This window comes from Mustela nivalis (genome assembly GCF_964662115.1).
Source record: "Mustela nivalis genome assembly, chromosome: 6".
Classification (NCBI taxonomy): domain Eukaryota; kingdom Metazoa; phylum Chordata; class Mammalia; order Carnivora; family Mustelidae; genus Mustela; species Mustela nivalis.
The window spans coordinates 9,848,928-9,871,215 of record NC_139025.1 but is presented as its reverse complement, the minus strand read 5'-3'; the positions used below and the strand labels follow the sequence as shown (position 1 = coordinate 9,871,215).

General features: G+C 54.3%; 1 protein-coding gene across 3 annotated transcripts in view; it reads right to left on the bottom strand.

Annotated features, from left to right (window-relative positions):
- Positions 1-22,288, bottom strand: part of SYNE3 (spectrin repeat containing nuclear envelope family member 3) — a 978,380-nt gene that overhangs the window by 874,720 nt on the left and 81,372 nt on the right. For 2 of the 3 annotated variants that reach the window (XM_082733264.1, XM_082733263.1), the window contains one exon: positions 17,479-22,285. In XM_082733264.1, coding sequence (XP_082589390.1) covers positions 22,055-22,285 — 231 coding nt within the window. In that variant the 3' untranslated portion in view covers positions 17,479-22,054. Of the gene's footprint in view, positions 1-15,585; positions 16,433-17,478; positions 22,286-22,288 lie in introns of those variants that run through there. The other variant, XR_014312397.1, reaches the window with a different exon arrangement.

The window sequence follows — 22,288 nt, the reverse complement described above, 5'->3', positions numbered from 1 at the left end:
CCCAGGACCCTGGGATCATGACCTGAGCTGAAGGCAGACACTTAACTGACTGAGCCACCCAGATATCCCCCTTTTTTCTTATAATAACACACTATAGGATTGTCCCTGATAATTTTTGAGTGTTCATTTGAATATTCAGGTAATTTTCTTGAACTTTTTCCAGGAGTTTTGTTTCAGATAACCCTAACTTTACAGAGCTCCTTCTTCTGTTATTTTCATGCAATATTTAAAAATAAGGTGTCCGACTGAGTGTCCTGACTGTTCCTCCTGCCTGACTCTTATCTTTTTCTCACGTTGTTCCTCTATTACTCAGATTTAATTCCCCTTTCTAGCAGTCCTGTGCTCTTTCTAATACAGAGCTGGAAAGGTATGGGTTCCTGATTTCGAAATTCTTCCTAGGAATTTCAGAGACATTTCTGCTGGTGAGATGCCTGCCTTCTGTCTAGCTATGGGTCCAGTGGAACTTGGGGCCTTAAAGGAGATGGGGGGAGGGTCAAAGCACTGTCCTTTAGGCAAATGTCCATTCTGAAGCCCACACGTACTGGACTTGAGCTGTTCTAGGCCTTCTATTGACATAGGGATGAAAGCACAGTGTTTCCCAGACTGACGAGGTGGGTTGTGATTGTGGTTTCATTCATCTCTGAGGCAGATACTGGGTGAGCATCTGTTAGGGACAGGCCTGGGCTGGGCCCTAGCAACAGACGAGACAGATAGTGTGTGTACTCAGGGAAATTCCAGTTCTCTTCTCCTGCCCATAACATCGAAAATTTATCCGCACCTATAAAAGTATCTCCAAACCTCTAAAGTCACAATTTCTGCCCTTGGGAACAATGACTCAGGGAGTTTAACCTTCTTGAAAGTAGAATCCGAACAGGAAGTTATTTGGGTTTCTCTTTCTCTTAAAATGCACATACAAAACAACACAAAAAATGGAACAAAATATGGCATCGGTGTCTCAGTTTCTGGTTTTAATTTTCCCCTGTGGGGCCCAAATCAAATTTGAGTTTCTAAGGAAGTGCATCCGTGGTGGGAGTGGAGCCCTCATCTGGAGCGGGCGTTATCTTCTGCTTTCGCCTAGGCGTTTCTATGACCTCCGGACCAGCCCATCATTTGGGCCTGACTCTGTCATGAAATGTGATAAATGAGGCCAAAGGGTCACTTCCAGTGTTCAAGAGAATCCGAAAATTCCACAAGCAGATCATTTATTATCTGAGAACTTGTTGGCAGAATTTACAGCCCTTGGGGAAGACAGGAGGGTCATCAGAGTTCATTATCTTGGTTTTCCTAAAATTAGGGAAGCAGGAGAGTCCAAAACAAGATGAGTTTATAAAATTATGTTGTCTGGGAGGTTTGCTTCCCCGAGTGGGTTCAGTTCACCGAGGGCAGTTCACTTCCTTCTCCGTGTGCCAGGCACCAGGCTGTGCCGAGACAGTCCCAGCTTTTATTATTTTTTTTTAAGATTTTTTATTTATTCATTGAGACAGAGTGAGAGAGAGCATGTGTACAAGTGGGGGAGGGAGAAGAGGAGGGGTGAGGGGTCAGAGGCAGAGGGAGAAGCAGGCGCCCCGCTGAGCGGGGAACCTGACACAGGGCTCCATCCCAGGACCCCGGGATCATGACCTGAGCCGAAGGCAGCTGCTACACCGACTGAGCCACCCAGGCGCCCCCCCATCCCAGCTCCTAAAGGCAGGCTGAGCAGGGAGGAAACTAACATTTATTGGTCAGTTTCCATGGACCCGGTGGAGCTCCCGCCAGTCCTTAAGGCAACCCCAGGGAGGTAAGGTGAGGGAGTGGGGGCTCCCGAGGGTTGTTGGGGTCAACCATGGTGAAGACAGGGCTTGGGCCAGGACATTTGAGTCCATGGCCCCCACCTAGAGAAGGTGTATGCACCGGGACCACCCGCCTCATCTCTAGTCTCAGCTGTCCCCGGAAGTGCTGGGGACAAGCGAGAAATCTTACAGCAGCTCACTCGTCTCTGGCTTGAAGGAATCTGAACAATCCAATAGTTCTCATGTGATTAAACGGAAGGTTGAGGCGCCCAGGAAAAGAATCGTTATCTGGCACGAAGCATGGATAATTCTGCAGCAAAAGACAGGGTGAAGGACCTGCCTTCAAGTGTCCAGGAGTGCGATTCCATTTGCATCCTCAAAACCTGCTTCTCCCTCCACCTGCCTCTATCCTTAGTTCTGGGCTGTGGGGGCAGAGCTCCTTTTCCCCACCCTGCACCTCTTACATTTTCTTGGCTGCACCTGAGCCCAGCTCTGCCCTGGGCCCCTGCACATGCTGGGAGGGAGGCTGGTCTAGTCCCGGCCTCTGGCCTGGAAAGAGGGTTTGCAGGCATCCCAGCAGCCCCTTCAGCTGTGAGTCTGCCTCTTGTGCATTCAGAGCTGAAGTTGACCCCAGTTCTCTCTGGCCGGGACTCTTAACAGCTCCCTGCTGCTTCTAACCTCTTGGCCATGCCAACTCCCCCAGCAACAGCCGGAGGGACCTTGTCAGAACATAAAGCCTGCTCCCTGCTCAAACCACTCCCATGGCTCAGGCTTAGAGTGTGGGAGACCTCAACCCTTCCTGCAGCCTACAGGGCCCCACACTACCTCCCGCCAGCCCCCCAAGAACAAAGCCTGGGGCCTGGTACATGCCAGGCACTGAGCAAGGCGCTGGGCACTCAGTGGACAGGCTGAAGTCCCTGTCCTCCTGGGACTTACAATCTGTGGGGGAGATGGAGAGTCACAACAGGTGAACCTGCAGGTCAGAGACACCAGCTGCCCAAAGAGAAACCCACAGACTAAGGAAAGGCTGGGGTCTGCTGTTCGACAGGGGTGGGGGAGCGCTTTGTGAGAAGCGTGGTCAGGAAGGCCTCTGGGACAAGGGGGCAGGGGGGCAGAGACTCCGGTGAGGGGAAGGTGTGCGCCTGGCGGTGCTGGGGACTCAGGTCCACCGAGGGGCTGTCCTGGGGTCCTGGTGCAGCTGCCTGCCCCTCCCCGGACCCCCTCCCCCAGAGTTCAGGACACTCACACCTTTGTGTTATTCAGGTCTCCACTGAGTCCTTGCCCACAGGGGCCATCCCCCTTCACCTCCCCTGCCCCGCCCGCTGCGCTGCGTGTGTCGGGACTTCTCCACGTCACCGGGGCCCCACCTGAGCGATCTGGGCCAGCTCCCTCCCCTCCCGGGCTCTCCATCCCAGGAGAGGACTCCACACCTGATTCCCGGAAAGAAAGGAAGGGCTCCCGGGGGGGTCCCACTCCCGCCTGGTGCGTTTAGTCAAGTTTCCGGGGAGAAACAGAACCAACAGGATATGATGCGTGGCCGGAATGGGCCTTGGCACCGAGAACGTGTTCACGCAGTTACAGAGGGAGCTGAGAAGTCCCGGATCTGCAGTGGGCGAGCAGGAGAGCCAGGAGAGCGGGTGCTATCGTTCCTGTCCGAGTCCGAAGGGACCCAGGAGGGCCTGGTGTCAGCTCCTGCCCGAAGGCAGAAGACCGACCGCCGCCCCAGCTCAAGCAGACAGGCAGGTGGGATTCCTGCCTCCTCGGTTTGTTCCGTGCCGCTCTTCAGCCAACTAGAGGGGGCCCAGCACATTATGGCGGACAATCTGCTTGACTCAGTCTACGGATTCAAGTGTTAACCTCATCCAGAAACACCCTCACAGACACACCCGGAGGATTCAGGCACCCCGTGGCTCAGTCAGGTTGACGGAGGAGAAGCCATCGGTCTCTGCACACCTGCAGCCTCTGTCCAGTAGTGGTCCTTGTCCCCCTCTCACATCTGTCGTACGAAAGGCGTGACTCCTCTCGTCCGGGGCCAGTCCCTCCCGTTGTGCGCTGGGTCTGTCTCCAGAAAGCAAATCATCCAGCATTTTCTACTCCACATTTTCCAAGATGGCGATATGGGCAAAAGCCCAGCGAGGGAGGAGAAGGTGAGGGTTCCTGGAAGGATGTGCAGAGTCGGGGTTTGAGGCATTCCTGAAAAGGCCCCATGTTTAGGTCTAGACTGAACAGCCCTCCGGACAAGACCCTCCGTGGCGCATGCACTTACTCTCCCTTGGGACCTTCCGGAGCCCTGGCCTGCTCTCTCGGGCCTGTCTGAGCTTCATGTCACCCAACCCTCCTGGGCTGGGCAGGACTTTCTCACTGTGGATGTCAGAATCCCAAACCCAACTGGCCGAGGGAAAAATGAGGATTTATTGATCGATGTAACTGGGAAGTTCACGAATGGGGCTGGCCCCAAGACTAAAATATTATCACTGGCCTCAGTTTCCCTTTGTCTGTCACACTCAGACACACACACACACACACACACCCCAACATACCTCTCCAGGGTCCTCAGTGTATGGAACTAGTTTTTCCTGCTGTAGGTGAGTTTCCTCTTTTTGTCCCCAAGGAGACAAGATGTCACAGCTGCAGAGAACCCCGGCATCTGGCATCCCAGCTCAGTCACACTGAAGGTAGACCTTCTCGCTCTCTCCCTCCATACTGAGACTCCCAGCAGGAGATAGGTCCCGCTCAGTCCCCCGCATTGCCTGTATGATTACCTGCCTATGGCCGCAAGACCGGAAGCTCTGCTTGGCCAGGGCCTGGGTCACGTGACCACCCCCTTGGCCAGGGCACAGGATCGGCGGGCGCGCTGGAGTCACAGGGATGGAGGGCAGAGCAGGTCAGAGAAGAGTCTGTCTAGTCCAGTGCCTACATTTTCCCATGGGTACAAAAGGAGAGAAGATCTTACTAATTGCGGATGCAAATGGGGTATTCATGATTACCCTCCAGGATCCCCCCATTTTGGCAGAAATCGTTTCCAAGGCTGCTTCCCCCCAAGAGCAGGGGACATCAAGGAGGCAGTGGAAGCCAAGGGGGGCCCATGGCCCGTCTTCGCGCGCGCCCCAGCCCACCCCATCCGAGCCCAGAAACCAGAGAGCTTCGAAGACGCCCGTTCATTCGGTCTCCAGAAAGCCCAGCTGAGATCTGTTCTAATCCACCCGCGTGGAAAGGTTTCCAGTGTGTTTATCCCGTTGCCATGGGTTTGCTTTCTGCGTCAGGCACTCTGTCAGACATGACAATTGAATAATATTTTTATTTTTAGGCATGGGTCACCAAGTCTTTTCATTCCACTGCCAGGCTCGCCTCCGCACCGGAGCCCCAGGGAACAGGGCCTCCGGGCGCCTGGAACTTGAAAGGCTGCAGCAGGAAGCAGGGTGGGCGGCGTTGGGACTGAGCTGGACACTGTCCTGGGGACAAGAAGCCCCTGTCTCGGTGGGGGTCTATTTTGTGTCTTGGCGGAACGACGGTAGTTGGGTTTGGCCAGGACCTGGGTGCCATCAGGCCCAATGCATGAGGCTGGCAGGGTGGGCGGGCAGGTGGGTGGGGCGGACGCACTGTGGGTGGTGGGACGAGGGCCACACGGTTGGTGGCCTGTGGTAATGGTGGCGGGGAGCAGTCGGCTGCTCAGGATCAACAGAGAACCACGGACGCCCAAAGGTGGGATGTAGGCTTTAAGTGGAGGCGGGAATGAGTCTCGAGGGTCTAATCAAAGCGGGGGGCGCTCAGAAGGAAGACCCTCCCGTGAAGGGCTGGGTGCAAGTCAGGCAGGACCTGTGGACAGGGGCCCCAGGCAGCCTCAGTTTCCTCATCTGTGTAATGGGGATAATAACTGTTGTCGCCTCACAGGAGTGATGTGGAGGTTATGTGTGGGAGTTAGCACACGCCTGACATAAGGTGACCGCCACGTGAGAATCAGCATGTGTGACCATCCCTCCTGTCACTTCCCTGTTCATCACCGGCCTTTGGCTTCCCAACCCCCACCCTGTGTCTTGTCCGCCTCTGCCCTGCCCCCACACTCCTGGACCGTCTCAGACTCCCCCCCAGCTGGAGGGACATCCCCGGGATTTGTTCCAAGGTTCTGCTGATGTCATCTTCAAAGCGTTCGGATGGAGAATGAGTCTGGTACCTTGAAGAGGAAGGACCCCTGGAAAAAGACCTCAAAGGAGGTGACGACATTCTACCCGCAGGGAGCTGTCCCGAGAGGTGATCCGTGGCCACTGACCGTTTCACGGGCAGGAGAACCCCCCAGAGAAGGGGGGTGGCGGGGGACCAGCCTGGAAAAGCCTCGGCAGGCTGCGGGGTGCGGCCTTCATGCCCACTAGAGGGGGAACGCGATAGGGCTCCTTGCTCCTGCTTTGAATTTAAAAGAGGGAAAAATCTAGGCGAAGGGGTGTGAGTCATGAAGAGACAGCGCCACCTGTTTCTTGAAGCTTGCTGTTTGGAGAACAATGAGGAGCCCCCCCCCCCCACAGGGCCACTGTCACCGCACACCCCAGGTCGTGGGGCCATCCTCGAAGGGCACCTCACAGCAAAGGGCTGGGGTTCTTCACCCTGGAGCTGTTCGTGGTGCCCGAGGCCGTGGACAGGGAGCACGGGAGCGGGCGAGCACGGAACAGAAGGCTTCTCTTCAGTCCCGACCGTGGGAAGCCTGCCTGGGCCAGAGGGCCCCGCGGAGGCCACTTCGGCAGGGGAGACGTGGGACCTTAAACCTGTGTTTACTTTAAGCCCATTTCCTATTGAATCTGGACTCAAAGTTGTTATGAAAAGAGAAGTCTCGGTGGGTAATTAAATATTTATGCTCTTATTTAACAACAATTTCCATTTTAGTAAAGAACGCCCGACTTCATCGTTCCCCGGACACTTCTCACCTCTGCCTGGAGCAGGCCCAGCTTCGGGTGGGCCCAGAAAAACATGGACTGGGGTGGCCGGGGGCAGGGGGGCAGATGCCTAGAATGTCAGGCAGAAGGTGAAGCTTCGTCCAGACTACAGCGGACAGTGTCCGGGGACTGACCGAGAGCTTGTCTTTGACCATCACGACGCTTGGGGTCAAGCTGTGGCCCCACCTCCAAGGAGCAAACATTTTTCCCTGAGCCTCACTTACCTCGTCTGTAAAATGGGCACGAGGCTCTCTGCCTTACTGGGAGGCTGCAAAGCTGAAACGAGCGAATGAGTTGGTGGTTCCCAGGGGCGGGGGTGCCCAGAGTGAAGGGAGAGATGGTTAAAACACAGGTTCTTGGGCTCCTCTGCTTTTCTGATGAAGTGAAACTGCGCTGGGACGCTGGGACCCTCTGACAAGCTTCCGGGTGATTCTCACCCCAGTCTGTCCCTAGGAAACCCTCGTGTCTCTGAAGGACTTTGTACAGAGCCCGGCATGTCACGAGCCGCCAGTCCAGGGAGGGCTGCATTCTTGTACACCAGTCGAAGCAATAGTGCTGTGTGACAGACAGTCCCCAAATCCAGCCACTCAAAGGAGTCATTTGTTTAGTCCATGAATATGCATGTCAGCGATTTGGGCGTGGTGGGACGGCTCTTTGGTTGGGCTTGGTCACAGGTCCGTCACCGGCTGGCAGTCCAATGCAGCCGCGGCACCCGGGGAGACGGATGGATGGACGGGTCACAGGACTCCCCTCCTCCAGCCGGCTAGCCTCGCCGTGTCCTCTTGCAGGGGGCGGAGGCACACATATTCCCAGGCCTCTGCTTACTGTCACGCTTGCGGTCAAGCCAGTGGTCCAGTAAGTCACCTGGCTGAGCCCAGAACTGAGGCGTGGGGAGCAACCCACCCAGACAGAGGGGGTCCTGATGGGTGACCTGCCCAAAGTGGGGAGGAGAGGAGTGAAGATTTGGGGTGATTAATATAATCAATCCGTCTCTCACAGGGATCCTTTTAGAAAGTAACAGCGTCGCACCTTCTTTGCCTACTAAATTTGTTTCAGTGAGCATGCATTGCATTTTAAATTAAAAAGACATCATTATTTCCCTGTCCCCCCTGCATGTCGGAACAGCAGTGGTGATCGAAGCAAGAGCAAGACGATTTCTGAGCACCTCCTGTATGCCAGGCACTGGGCTAAGTGCTTGAAATATTGGCTCGTTCGACGCCCACAGTGACCCTAGGAAGCAGTGTGTTAGTTTCCTACTGCTTCTGTAACAAAACTGCCACATGCTCCGTGGCTCAAAATAACACAGATTTATTTAATTTTATTTATTTAATAAGATTAATAAGAAGGGGCGCCTGGGTGGCTCAGTGGGTTAAGCATCTGCCTTTAACTCAGGTCATGATCTCAGGGTCCTGGGATTGAGCCCCACGTTGGGATCCCTGCTCAGCGGGGGACCTACTTCTCCTTCTCCCTCTGCGCCCCTCTTGCCCCCTGCTTGTGCCCTCTCACTGTGTGTCTCAAATACATAAGCAAAATCCTTTAAAAAATACATTAATAAGAAGTCCAAAATGGGGCTAAAATTGAGATTATCAGCAGGCCTGTGTTCTTTCTGGAGATTCTAGGAGAGGATTCATTCCTGCTCTTTTCTAGCTCCTAGAGGCCATGTGCATCTTTGGGTTTGTGGCTGCCTTCTGGTGACAGGGGTAAAAGAATGGATGGACAGAGAGGCAGATGGGTGGACAGATGGATGAATGAATGGCACACAGAGAGATGGATGGATGGATGGATGGACGGATGGACAATGGGTGGACAGACAGGGGATGGATGGACGGGCAGATACATGGATGAATACATACCAGAATGTCTCGTCTCCCAGGCTCTCATCTCCCAGGCTCTCAGCTCTCATCTCCATGGCTGAGACAACTAAAAAGCATCTTTCTCCCCCGCATCTCCGGGGCTGTAGTTTCTTTTCTGTCCGTCAGCATCAGGACAATTCCCACTTCACTTCGTGGGTGAAAGCCATTCTCTTCCCAAACCTCCCGCAGAACCAGCCCCCTCCAGTTGGGAGAAAATAAGTATGATGCTAAATCATCAGCCATGTCGGTCAGGAAAACTTTAACAAAGAGATTAGTTCTGCTTTTATTTGTTGGTACAATGGAGAGCATGAAATATTTAATGGCGTCGTAATGCAGAGCAGATGGGAAAGATGTGGCCTTCCAAGACCTCTCCTCTCCCACCTTCCCCCAACAGCCGAAGCAGGAGGCCCTTGAGGACACTTTACAGGCTGGAGGGCAGCCAAGGGACTGCTTGCCCAGGGGCGTCAGGGACCGGCCCAGTCGCTCCTGAGAACGCCTACTGGGTTATCCACTGAAGAGGATCCAGTTACAACCTTCGGCACACTGGGGATGCCACAGTGGACCAAGACGCCACATGGGGTTCAAGTCCTCCTCAGCTTTACACGGTTATTGGTGTTCAGGGAGTCTTTTTCTCTGGTGCTGATTGTCATGGAATTTCTACCCACAACCCTGGAAAGCTTGAAAAATCACCAAGGAGTCAACTTCGATTTGGCTGTGTGCTGTGCAATCTTGGGCAAGTCTTAACCTCTCTGAGCCTGTGTCTTCAGCTGCATGAGGAACGAGAAGAGCCGGCTGAAAGTCCCACGAAGCCTGAGTGAGACAGTGTGTCAGAGCTGCCGACAGGCTCATAGCAGGTGTGCAAACCGTTTTCGGGCCCAGCGGGTGAGTGACCAGGCTTTGAACTGCGGGTCCCACCAAGGAACATAGCACATGAGCACTATCTCTGGATCTGGGTCCCACATAAAATTCTAGAAATGTGAACCGAAAGGAATCTTGGGCATTATTTAGACTAAAGGGTGCGAAGCAAAGGCCCATGGGCCACATCGAGCTTGTACAGGTACTTTCTAGTTATTCAAACTACTTGCCACTAAAAAGAAAAGAAATGTTCTAATATTAAAGTCTGACATCTTGTGTGATCTCAGAACTGTCAGATTCAGTTACCCAAGGGTCCCCCAATCACATGGCGGCAAACGGCAGCCCCGCCCCAATCCTTTTTCTCCTGATAATTTTTTCACACGTGGTCTCGTCTTTATTTGCGTTTCCCGGCTCGGTTCCGTAAGGATGTGAGTTTGTGAGCCCCGATGGAGCGCAGTCCTCTCACTTTTTGGGACAAATAAGACTAAGAGAAGATAATCCAGATATGCCCCTCTCCCCACCGCTGCCCTGGGCTTCACCATGAGATCTTGGAGCGCTTGGCTTAGTTCAAGCCTCGGAGTCCTTCTTAACCCAGTGCTTTGGGCGGTGCTTCAGGTGAACCCAGCAGGTACCTCCGCACGGGGTGACTTTGTTCCGCGCTCTCCAGCCCGGCTGTAGTCTTCACCTTGAGGCTTTGTTCTCTCTCCTGTACCCAATAAATAGTCTTGGGGGTGGGATACAGTAATGCCTTTGACATCATTGTAAGAACCAAATGAAATAAGTACCCAGCAAACTGTGAATACTATGTTATCATGTTATTAAGCCCAGTGTGCATTAGTCATAAAATAAACGGCTCTCTCCCTGACGTCTCCTCCCACTCCTGGATAAACTTGGGTTTTGAGACGTGCGCAAACGTAGCTTGGGGGAGGGGTTCTGGCAATCCAGACTGCACATTTTGTGTTTGGCCTCCTGGGCCTTGGGTCGGGGGTCGGACATGCCTTTCAGCACAAACATGATCGTAAGAAGATGTTTCTTTAATTAATGCAATCTCCTTCTTTATAGCTCTGACCCCCTCCCTGACCCTGAAAGGCAAGATTTGCTGCGTGTTCAGATGCTGGCTTGGATTGCTCTGGAGGCCCCCACCTTCTCCTGACCTTGCCCATCCAAAGGATCATTAACCCACACAACAGCCTTTTTTCTTTCCAAGCTCAGTTAAAAAATAGAGAGCGAGGGGCACCTGGGTGGCTCAGTGGGTTAAAGCCTCTGCCTTCAGCTCAGGTCATGATCCCAGGGTCCTGGGATGGAGCCCCGCATTGGGCTCTCTGCTCCGTGGAAAGCCTGCTTCCTCCTCTCTCTCTCTCTGCCTGCCTCTCCGCCTACTTGTGATATCTCTCCAAAAAAAAAAAAAGAGAGAGAGAGAGAGCAAGAAATGTCCATTCTCTTTCCCTGGCCCACAATAATCCTCAAATTATGCACAATATCTGGAACAGAAAAATGGCCTCAAATTTAATTTTCTGGTTTCTGAAGAGACTTCATCAGGGAACCCCCCCCCCACGGATGGGCCCCAGAACTCTGCTGGGGGAAATGCCCCCAGGAAAAGCAGTCATGAACGCTGGACAGCGAGCCATGCGTGTGTGTGGCTGTGTGCAGGTGCGCCTCTGTGCGTGGTTTGCGGGGAAGGTAACTGCATGGGGTGTGCGTGTCTTTGTGCATGCGTGGGACGTGTGCATACGTGTGCAGGTGTCCTTACGTCTATGAGGTGCACCTGTGCACCGTGTGTGTGGGGAGATGGTGCGTTTGTATCTGGTGGGAGCGCGAATGTGTGCAGGTGTGTCCGGTGTGTGTGTGCAAGCGTGTGTATCTACCATGTGTCGAGTGTGCCTCTGTGTCAGTGTGCATGTGCACCAGCCTGGCTCTGCACACGTGCCCCCGAGTGAAGGATTCTGCGCAGGATCTTCTCGAGCTTCCCCGGCTTTGCCAGCGTGTCGTCCTCTCTGCGTGCTCCTGGCGGCCGCGTGCAGCGTGCGTTAAAGAGGATGGACACCGCCGCGGGAATTCTCCAGAGCGATTCACATCCAACCCCACGTGACAGCGAGGGATGTGGAGGAGCAGAGCGGCCACTCCAGAGCTACCTGGACACACAGAGGGAGGTGGTGGCCATTGCAGGGACTGGAAGCAACTTCTCCCGACACCCAGTCCCACGGGCTTGCTCCTGGGTCCCCTCCAGGGGGGATCAGAACCAGCCGACAGGGAGTCGGTCTTCCCGAAGGATCTGGCTGGGATCCAGGGGTGAACAGCTTGGATACATGCAGTGGCTGGGCGGGGAGTTGCCTAAGCAGCGTCCTGGTAGTTCAAGACTCTGTAGGCTAAGAAGCGAAGTTGAAGCTATTATGTAGGTACTTAGACAACCACTCGATATGTGGCCATGTAAACATAGAACCGTTTAAAAATTTAAAAATTATGGTTATCTTCTTGGGCTACACAAAACAGGTGATGGTGGATTTGGCTTGCTGGCCAGCCCAATCCTAGAGGATGTGAACAACCAAATAGCTCTGGATTTATGGTCAAAGCCAGGGGACAAAAGGATAGAGCAGGAATCAAAGAGCAGCTGGGGAAGAGAAAGTGCAAACCAATGGTCATAAATTAGCCTGGGGGGAGGGCAGGGGGGAGGGCATGTCGGCGTTGCAGGTGTAAGAAGTTCAGTCACAGCCTGTTAGCAGAGAAGGGTCTCCCAGCAGTACCCCGAGGAGCACATGGACAGAAGTCCGTGTTGTGGACAATGCTACAGTGGGGTCAGGAGCTGTGGTGGCTGAGAGGACCCCCATCTGCTCGTCCAGTCTTCCCATGGGTGGGAACCTCACACTGCCCGGTCCCAGCACCACGTCCAGTTGCTGGATGAGTGCCCAGGTGCGAAGTCTTGGCCTCTTGTCTCATGAGGTCACCCTGTGAGCTAGGAGATTCACATCCCAGGACACCCACGCCTGCCGCACAGCCTCTGCCCCCTCAGCCTGCCTGTGGTCTCTCACCTGGAAGTCCCCGTGACCAGCTGTCAGAAGAGGAAAGACTTTGAGCCTAGTTTCCACATGGCTTTGGATGATATGGTGGAACCAGCCAGAAGGACAGTCCTGCTGAAGGCTGGGATGAAAAAGAGCAGGGAGCGAAGCCCCTCTATGGGCTGACTTTGAGCTGTCCGTTGGCCCTTGGAAGGACACGTGGCCGGAGGTACCGATCTACATGGATGCTGGGCAGTGGCCAGTACTGGGAAGTCAGCTCCGCGAAGGCTGACTGTGTTTGTCCATCATCTTATCTGTACCTGACATATCACAGGAGCTTAGTCATATTCTTGACTTAAGGAAGGTCAAGGGCTTGAAAAGGTCAATTTTGGGGATTGATCACATGGAGGTTTGGGGAAGAGGCTTGTGGGTGGCCCATTTGGAGTAGATCTCATATGCAGGGCTGTGTGTGGGCTCTCAGCTCCCCCAAAGCCTGACTATACAGAGGAGCCTCCTGAGAGTCCGACGGGCAATCCCACAGCCTCTTTCCCCGACCACCCCAGTGCCAGTTCATGGGCTACATTGAAACGGGGGCAGGAACTGGGTGGTTAACCTCAAAATTCAGTTTACAGACTTCGGGATACTAAGTTAAGGTTGTGAATGAACCTGAGGGACAGAGCATGGAAATGGATGTAGCAACCTGTGAGACACGGGGCTCAGGGTGCACCTGTTTCTACGGGAGAAGCAAGTGCATTCCAGGAGTGGGAGCCGGCTGTTTCTGCTACTGCTTTCACTTGGAGATGTAGACGCAGAAATAGGGGTGTGCATGGATATTATGTATTGATAGGTGTGGACAGTGGGGTGCTCCCTCATCACCTACTAAAGCCTTGCAAGATGCCCACCTGTAAAGCAGAGAGGGAAAGCTAAAGGGACATTTCCTGACTCCTTTGCAGCCAGGTTCTGATGTGCGCTAGGTTCTGCCCGCCCAGATTCTCCTGCACAGATGCGCAGTATGGAAGGGAGGGATAGCCTGACGTGGGGGACCTGTGTGCCACGGCCGGCGGGGGCAGTGGAGACCAGACTCCTTAGGCAGCCGCTGCCCTGGTTTCCTGGTTTGGCGACTTTCTGCAGAGTGGTCCTGGGCCAGAGTTATTCCTGGGTCTCAGGCTCGATTCTGTGCCTTCAATTCTTCTAGCAATTCTGTGAGCCACTCGATACCCCGAAATTTATTCTCTTCTCCTTAAACGAGTGAGAGTGGATTCTACAGTCTTCGGTGGAACCCTGGCTGATTCTAGAACGCCCCTCTGCAACAAGGATCCCCAGGACCTTGTAAGGGCCAAGGGGACACCCCAGACTCCTAGCAGCTGTAGCGGGGCAGCCCTTTGGGATCAACCTCAGTGCCCTACAGACTCCAAGTTCAGGCGGCTACAACAAGACGAGTCTGCTGAAGCTGCCCGACATGACGGAGGAGCTGGCTGGGATAGGGTTGCATGAGTAGCTCCTGATCGCTCCGTGTTTACTCTGTGCCAAGTACGGTGCCAGCCCCTCCCACGGATGATCCCTTGAACTCCTAACCTCATCCCCTCGTGGTGAATATCATTCCAGAACACTGCAGAACTCCCCCAAGGTCTGGACCTTGATGATATGGTTGCTGGGAGCCACACACAGATCAGGCTGACTCTGCGTCTACTCCGTGAACAGATCCAACCCCATTTTAGGGGAGCAATTTAAGGGCAAAAGATTAGTCTTACGATTTTCCCAAGGCCAAAAAAAAAAACCCACAAAACCCAAACTAATTAAAAACAATTTTTAAAATTTGGGCTCATTTTAGAAAAGGTGCAAAACAAGCACACAGTTCCCAGATCCCATGCCCCCGGGCTGCTCTGATGCTGACATCTTCGATAGCCACGGAACACTTGTCAAAACCGAGAAATTCACACCTGTGCGATGTTATTAAGGAGACGACGGACTACATTTGTGTTTCATTGAGTTTTTTGATAATGTCCCTTTACTGTTCCAGGATGCAGTCCAGGATACCAAATTGCATTTAGCTTTTTCTTTTCTTTTTTCTTTTTAAAACTTCGCTTTTTGTCATCCTGTCACCTGATTCCAAAGCAAAAGGGCCTCAATTATTTGCACATGTTCAAGGACGGGAAACCCACACTCACGTGTGAGAGAGACAGTCGCAGGACAATTTGGAGCAATTTCCCTTGCTGTCCATCGGTAGCGGAGGCCCCCTGTTAGAAATTGGCAGCAGAAGGCCACGGCGAAGACCCAGCGGGAGCTGGAAGCAGTGGCCGAGCAGGAGGCATGTGCCAAAATGCAACCGCCATCCGGAATCCCCGCCCCCGGAACCCCGAGCAGGCTGGGGTCCTTCCCTTCGCGGCCTCATCGAGGGAAGCAGGGTGGGGAGAGGTCACTGCAGGAGAGGTGGGGGCCGGGGCTGGCGAGACGGCGACAGGAAGGGCCAAGGCCAAGTAGCTGAATAACGTTCGCGCCCAGGGGTTTCCACGAAAGATGATGAATCTCTCCAATTAAATGTGTCATGGCCGGGCTGGGTCGCCACAGATGAAAACAGGGAAGATAATTACTTCCATAGCAGGGTTGCTTGGGGGCGGGGGGGAAGATCACACAGTTGCAAAAATGACTTGGGGCGCCTGGGTGGTTCAATCGGTGCAGTGTCTGACTCTCGGTTTCAGCGCAGGGCACGATCTCAGAGTTGTGAGATCGAACCCCGCCTTGGGCTCCGCACTGGGTGTGGAGTCTGCTCAAGATTCTCTCTCTGCCTTCCCCCACTTCCCTCTCTCTCTCTGTTTCAGCAGTATTATTGTTTTATTCCTATGGATGGGTAAACAGATTAACCAAGAAATTAAGTTCCCCAAAGTGACATAGGTGAGAAGCATGGGAACAACCCCCTGCCTTTTCAGTCTTGAACTTCTCAAATCCGTTCTGTCCACCATTAGGAAGAATTCGAAGGAAGGGCTGCTGGGAACTCAGTCGTGATAGGAGCAGTTCTCCTTTTCTGCCTCCTCACCTTGGCATTTTTTCTGGCACAGCAGACTTTGCTCTGAATGAGCTGCCAGGTGAGAATGAAGGACTGATGGGGCCCAAAAGGGGTGGCAGGGCGGGAGTCGGTACATTTGCATTTCATACTCTTTCTGATATGGATGGAGAACATGAAATCTGTTTTAGCTTAAGAAAAACTTTCTATAAGAGAAGCCTCTTCTGGGACCCCTGGACGGCTCGGTCAGTTAAGCATCTTCCCTTGGCTCAGGTCATGATCTCAGGGTCCTGGGATCAAGTCCCAAGTTGGGCTCCTGTTCCATGGGAAGCCTGCTTCTCTCTCTCTCTCTCTCTCTCTCTCTCTCTCAGATAAATAAATAAAATTGAAAAAAGAAAAAAGAAAATCTCTTCTTTAAATATCTCTCTTAAAAATGATAATGACTTGATCACCCAGCCAGGAGGGTGAGAACTCCGCTAAGATTTAGAAACTATGGTTTTCCCACCGAGATGATGTTCTAACACCGAAATGCCTGACCCAGGGTTTGATGCCTCTGTTGCAGAAACAAGCACGTCCGCCCCATGCTTACCATCAACGATATGCGGCGTACTCTCACGTCCTACGGATTAAAGCCATTTAGAAGCAACTACACAGACCAATCCCAGGACCTACATAATCCTAAAGGGCACAGCACCCTGGGGGATGGGGTTCTGTCTTTCCTCACCACGTATATTTTGTTTTGGGGGACAGCCAGTTAGAAGTCAAGGAGCCACAAGAATCATGAGAGTTTCTTTGCAGGCCCTGGGTGCCCCCTTAAGACGTAAGCCTGCAGGTCCCAGGATCCCTGGTGGACACATTTCTTCCAGGATATTCCTTGCAGCGAACAAACACTGCTCTTGCTCTAGTCCGACAGTAGAAAACCGTTCCGTCCTTCGCCAGCAGCTCCTACCAGCTGGGGCCCTGGGGACTTCATTGCTTCCCTTGCTGGGTAGGCCAGCCTGTGGAAACCGAGGGCCCCCTTCTAACCGAGGACCCCCTTCTAACACAGCAGCCTCTCCCACTCAAGTCAGGGACTCAGAGAGCAATCGGAATGGTGTTGAGGGTCAGGGCACGTGCTCTGGGACCGGATCCTGCATCTAGAAGATTCCAAGTCATTCTCACTCACAATTCTGGACACCACTTAGAGGAACAGAGAGTCTAAAACCTGGTTCCACCTTCTACCAGCCCTTGAGGGCGGACGGATTACAGACACCTTCTTCTCACCTGACAGGCCTGGCTCTCTCTCCTCTCAGGAAGTGATGAGGGTTTCTTCAGAGAACAGACCAGGAAGACTATGACAAGCAGTACTGAAGGTAACAGCGCATTTTTTTAAATTTGAGGTTGGGGGCGATAGAAAATAACACAGAAGGCAAAGCCTTTCTATTCTAAAGCCTTCCCATGGGAAGTGGGTATACTTCGTAAACAGAAGATTCTAGACACAAATTCCCCTTCTCTTGGCAAGCCAGGGCCATTGCTAGGAGGAGGGGTCATTAACAGGCAGCGGGTCTAGGACTCATTGCTGGTTTCTTAGACCTCCCTCGAATGGTAACCCCCTTCTCCTTATCTGTGCCCCCTCTGGGGATAGCGCCCAGTGCCCTGTGGGTTCAGAAACCAGACCCTCAGACCTAAGAACTGTTTGTTAAACAAACCATCAACATGGGGTTTTGATCCAAGGGGTGAGAGCAAAGTGCTTGGAGGACCTTCTGTTATTTGCCTGGTGCCTGCCTCTGTTTTGGGCTGCCTCTCTCCTCAGTGCATTTGGAATTTTCAAAATCTACTTGGCTTACCCCCCGGGATGGCTGCCCACGAGCTCTGGGGAGATGCTGGCAATGTCTGTGAGCACGCTTCCGGGTGATCCCGACATTCCGGTCGAGCTGAGAGCCGATGTTGCCCTGAGGTCGGAGGTCGGCCTGACCAGAGTTGCCTCCGCCCAGAAGTCAGAATTTAAAAACCAGTCAGGCCTCACCACCTACTCACTTTCTCCTCAGAACCCCTTCAGACAAAACCCCTCAACTTCAGAAAAAGATGTCCCAAACCACACAATGCTTCATAGACCAAAATAGAGATTTTTTTATTTCCAAACATAAAGCAGATACATTTTTCAACACATAAAGCAACAACAAAAACAAGCCAGACTTCGGGAACACAGCTCCTTCCAACTGGAGCAACAGAAAGGGACTTTGAAACGCAGCAAGGAGCCCACGCGTCCCTCCCTCCTGAGCAGGAAAGGCTCTAGGCCGGCTGTGGGCTTGATGTGAACCGAGATAAAGCACACACGTTTCAGAACACTCACTTGGCTCTGGTACGGCTTGCCTTCCCAGAAAGCTTCATTTATTGCAAACGCGTGTTTTACAATCACAAATAATATGAGAGTGGATATGGTCCCTGCGAATACTGTTTACATAACAGAACATTTTAAACAGTGAAGTTAGTTTGCCTTTGATGCCAAAACCCACTTACGTGATGCATGCACATACACACACACACACACACACACACCCATTCTACCCATCCACACTGCATTAACCAGACCGGGCCATCGGTGTAAACAGCTGGTCAGTGTCAGGTTGCAAAGATGGCGCAGCTTTGCCCCTGCAGACCTGGCTGACAGCAGAGAGGTTATAGGGAGGTGGCTGAGGCCTCCGGGGTGGGGGTGGGGGAGCTCTGCAGCGGTGTGGACCCTTCTTTGGCCAAACCAATCACTAGATTGTCTATACTTCCAGCCCAGGAAACCTCCAGTGGGGGAAAATGGGCTTCTCCACTTGGCATTTCCACCCACAAATTTTTACCATGGCCCATGACTGCAGGTGATTCATTGTGCCAGGAACAGAAATGACAATACACCGGGCACCTGGGTGGCTCAGTGGGTTAAACCCTCTGCCTTCAGCACAGGTCATGATCCCAGGGTCCTGGGATGGAGCCCTGCATCGGGCTCTCTGCTCCGTGGGGAGCCTGCTTCCTCCTCTCTCTCTCTGCCCACCTGCGATCTCTCTCCGTCAAATAAATGAATAAAATCTTTAAAAAAAAATGACAATACATGTGGAAGATCTGAGGGTGTGCACATCCACGGCCACAAGAGGTGAGAGCAGAGACAGAGCAAGGAGGTGAGCGACAGAGTGAGTCCCATACACTGGGAACCGCTTCCTCTGAGTCCTGGAGGGGAGTTGCGGCGTCAAACACACTCACCTCTGGGGTTTTTCACGCGATGCTATAAGCACAGCGGAAGTCCCCACCCCGTGCTGGGCACCGAGCACGTCAGCCATGCCTGGGACCGCGCAGGGGGACAGAGAAGGGCTCGGCCCTGGGATGGGCAGAAAGCCCTGCTTCCCTGGGTGGCGGGAAGTAACCGCTGTGGAGGTGTTGTAGAGGACCCTGGGGACGGTGCCCCCTGCCCACCTGCCGCATGGTGGGGGGTGACCCTGTGCAGAGCCCTGGGTGAGACCAGCCCTCGGGAGATGCCCGCTCGCCGACCTGAGGGCAGAGCGCTCGCTCTCTGAAATCCACCTGCTCCCCGGCAGAGCCGGCCCCAAGCCCCCTCCTCTCCTGCCAGCGTGGGCTTGGCACGGGCAGACCCGGATTCGAATCCCACCTCTGCCTGGGCAAGGGTCTTTACGTCTTCAAGTCTCAGCTCTCCTGTCTTTCGAGTGGAGGCAGAGTCCCCGAGAGCTGTCGTAGGAATGAAACGAAATACAGCTCCTCGGGCACCGAGCAAGGGCCCAGCACCTGCACGCACCGCGCAGAAGGCACTCTTGGGAGGATGCCTTCGTCCCGCGCCCCGATGCGGAGCTCCTCCAGAGTCACCTCGGCCCTCCGCAGCCGCACATCCCACCCCTGACCGTCGGAGCATGCCCGGGCCTTTCCCCACGGAGGTGCGACTGGGGAAAGGGCCGGCTGAGGGCCACTTGAGGAGGGGACCAGCACCTTTGATCATACTGTTTTCCTCTTCCCCCTGCTCCCCTCTGCCCCTCTCCCTCGGCTTCCCCTTCCCATACCCCCTCTCTTCTGCCCTCCCTTCTCTTCCTGCCTCCTCCTATACTCCCCTCTCCTCCTCTCCCTCCCCTCTTCTTCCTTCTCTCCCTTTCCTTCTCGCTCTCTCTGTGTCTCACACACACACACACACACACACACGCACGCGCGCGCACGAGCCCGCTTGTGGAGCTGGGCTGTGATATTCACATCTCTTTCCACGACTCTCACTCCGGGGACAGAGGAAAAATAAACACACGCCGGTCCCACTGGGGCACCTTTCTCAAATGGCACTTGAAAGCTCTTTGCGGTTGTTCAGGAAGCTGGAAAGTCATAAAAATCATAACTGTCTACATCCACTTGACGCAGAAGAGATTACACTTGAAAAGCACCAGCGAGGAAGCTGTTATTTCACAACTGTATTTATAAGAAAGTAATGAAAATATCAATTCTTTTTTAAAAAAATTATGCAAACAAGCAGGCTCTATGGCCTCCTTATCAACGTTTAAAAAATATGCAGACATCCCCCCCACCCCGCCCCGCCAGCCCTGCACATTGTAGCCCTCCCCTCCCCCTCCCTGATGGGGGCCACAGGGGCCACAGCTGCCTTCGCCTGGAGTGCCTATTCCTTGTGGAGCTGCTGACATGGTGGGATCGGGGCCCTGTCACCGTGAGCCTGGGGACAGGGGTGCCGGCTCTGTCTGGCCTTCCCGACTCTCCCTGTGTGGCCACGGCTAAGCTCCTCTCCTCGCTGGGCCTCAGCCTCCCCACCTGCAAAGTGGAAGAGTGGAAATGGAGATTGCTCGAAGGCCCTGCCCTAGTCTGACCTTGACCTTCCAGCACCGGACCCACACGGCCCAGGGAGCATCTGGGCTCAGCCACCTGGGCCCAAGGCCTTGGTTCCCTCAGCCCTGAGTGTCCACGGTAGTGGTCCTGGCGAATAGTCTTGTGGTTCGGTTTCTTGGTATCCGGAGAAAAGTGTGCTTTCCAAGTGCAAACCAAGACCTCTTCTGAGCGATACCATTTTCCTGCCTGTGAATGTCCAGCTTCTCCGAGCTTCAGGGAGGCCTGGCTTTGGGCCCTTGGCCACTGGACAGGGAGAGGCCATGTGTGTAGGTCTGTGGGGCGGGGCTTGGTGCTGTCAATCAGGACCCTCCTGGGTCCTCAATTTCCTTCCCTTTAGAGGGCCTTCCTGAGTCTGGACACTTTATGACCCCAAAGGCCTGTATGACCCCACCCCCCTTGGTCTCCTCCTAGAGGAGAACAGACGAAATCAGTTTGTAAAGAATGGGCACGAGGCATTTTCTAAAAGGCCACTTAGTGTTGATTTAGGGGAAAACATGATCCAGTTACAATGCACTTAGGAGCCATCGAGAGTTCCCTGGGGAGGAAGGGACATGTTTCCGGCCTCAGGGCCCAGCATGGAGTCCCCCCCCCCCCCCAACCCACTCCTCCCCAGGGGGTGCTGGGAGATTAACAACCTAGCCCTGCCAAGAAGGACCCTCGTTTGGGATTTGGGGTGGTCTCGGCCACCGGCCCTTGTGAGGACACCTGTGGGACAATCTGGGCCCAGACGACCCGCCTCTCTCTGAAGTTCCTTGTTGGAGGAGGAAGAGGCAGAGCCCCCCAAGACAGGCTCAGCTCCAAAGTCCATCTCTGATCTCTGTCCTGGATCCCAGATCCCTGGTGCCTGGCCTGCCGGCTGCTCCCCTTCTGGCCCTTCAGCTCCAGTGCAGACCAGGAAAAAACAGCCCGAGGGTGACAGATGGGACACGTCTTCCCCAGGGCTCCAGCACGCAGCGCTCCCCATTCTGCATGAAGACCCCAGCGATGAGGTTTCTTTCTTTCTCTTCTCCTTGCATAGAACACGTAGAGCCCCGGCTCAGCTGCGGGCGGATCAGCGTCGCAGCCCCAGACGTCCAGCATTGCACTGTGCTATGGGAGGCGGAGGGCGGGGTTTGCGCTTTCCACACCCCCTCCCCGCCCCCACGGAGCCCTTCTGCTACGTGCTGTTTCAGTGCTGGGGCTGCTCCTTCCAGCCCTTCTTTTCATTCCTAGATATCACTTGTCACTTGTCACTGCTGTCACCTGGCCCGCCTTCGATCATCACCATTTCTGCTTCCAACACGGAGCGTCTAAGCTGCTGTCCTTTGTCCTCGCTGTGCCCAAAGCAGGAGTAACTGGGCGCTGAGCGAGGGCCTGTGTGGCTCGTTCACGTCCACAGCTGGGGGTCTTCTCACTGATGTCGGGGCTCAGGGCTTGGCTTCTGGGCAAGCGGTGGCCGTAAGTGACATGTTATTGCTCCCACTTTTGGGGTGGGGCGGGGATGGGGGCACCGCAGACCAGGGCAAAAATGCCACCCCATCCCACCAGACATGCACACTGCTAGGCATGTCCCCCTACAAAGAGATGTCCTATATGAAACAATACAGACGGAGCATCTACGCACAGAGGATATAAAAGTCCATCCGGTATTCCCTGGTCACGCACAGTCCATCTTCCGTATAAATAGACTAAGACAACACCGTATAAAAAGTGGTTTTCTTTGGGGCGCATTAATACAGTATGTATACTGAGGCGGCCCCGCCGGCGGCTGGGAAGCAGCCCGGGGGCCGGCGGAGGGTCAGGGAGGAGAGTCCCCTGCGTCCCTCACGAGTTAGGTGGGCGGCGGGCCACTGTAGCGGAGCATGAGCCGGAAGGAGCGGGCGAAGTTGTTGGCCAGCGAGCAGCTGCGGGGCTCCTCCCCGACCGGGAGCAGGAACAGCAGCAGCAGCAGAAGCAGCAGCAGCAGCTGCAGGGGCAGCGCCACGCGGCACGCCTTCCGGAAGAGCGCGCAGGGGTCTCGCCACCGCCACGGCCACCGCCACCGCCACGGCCACTGCAGAGTCTG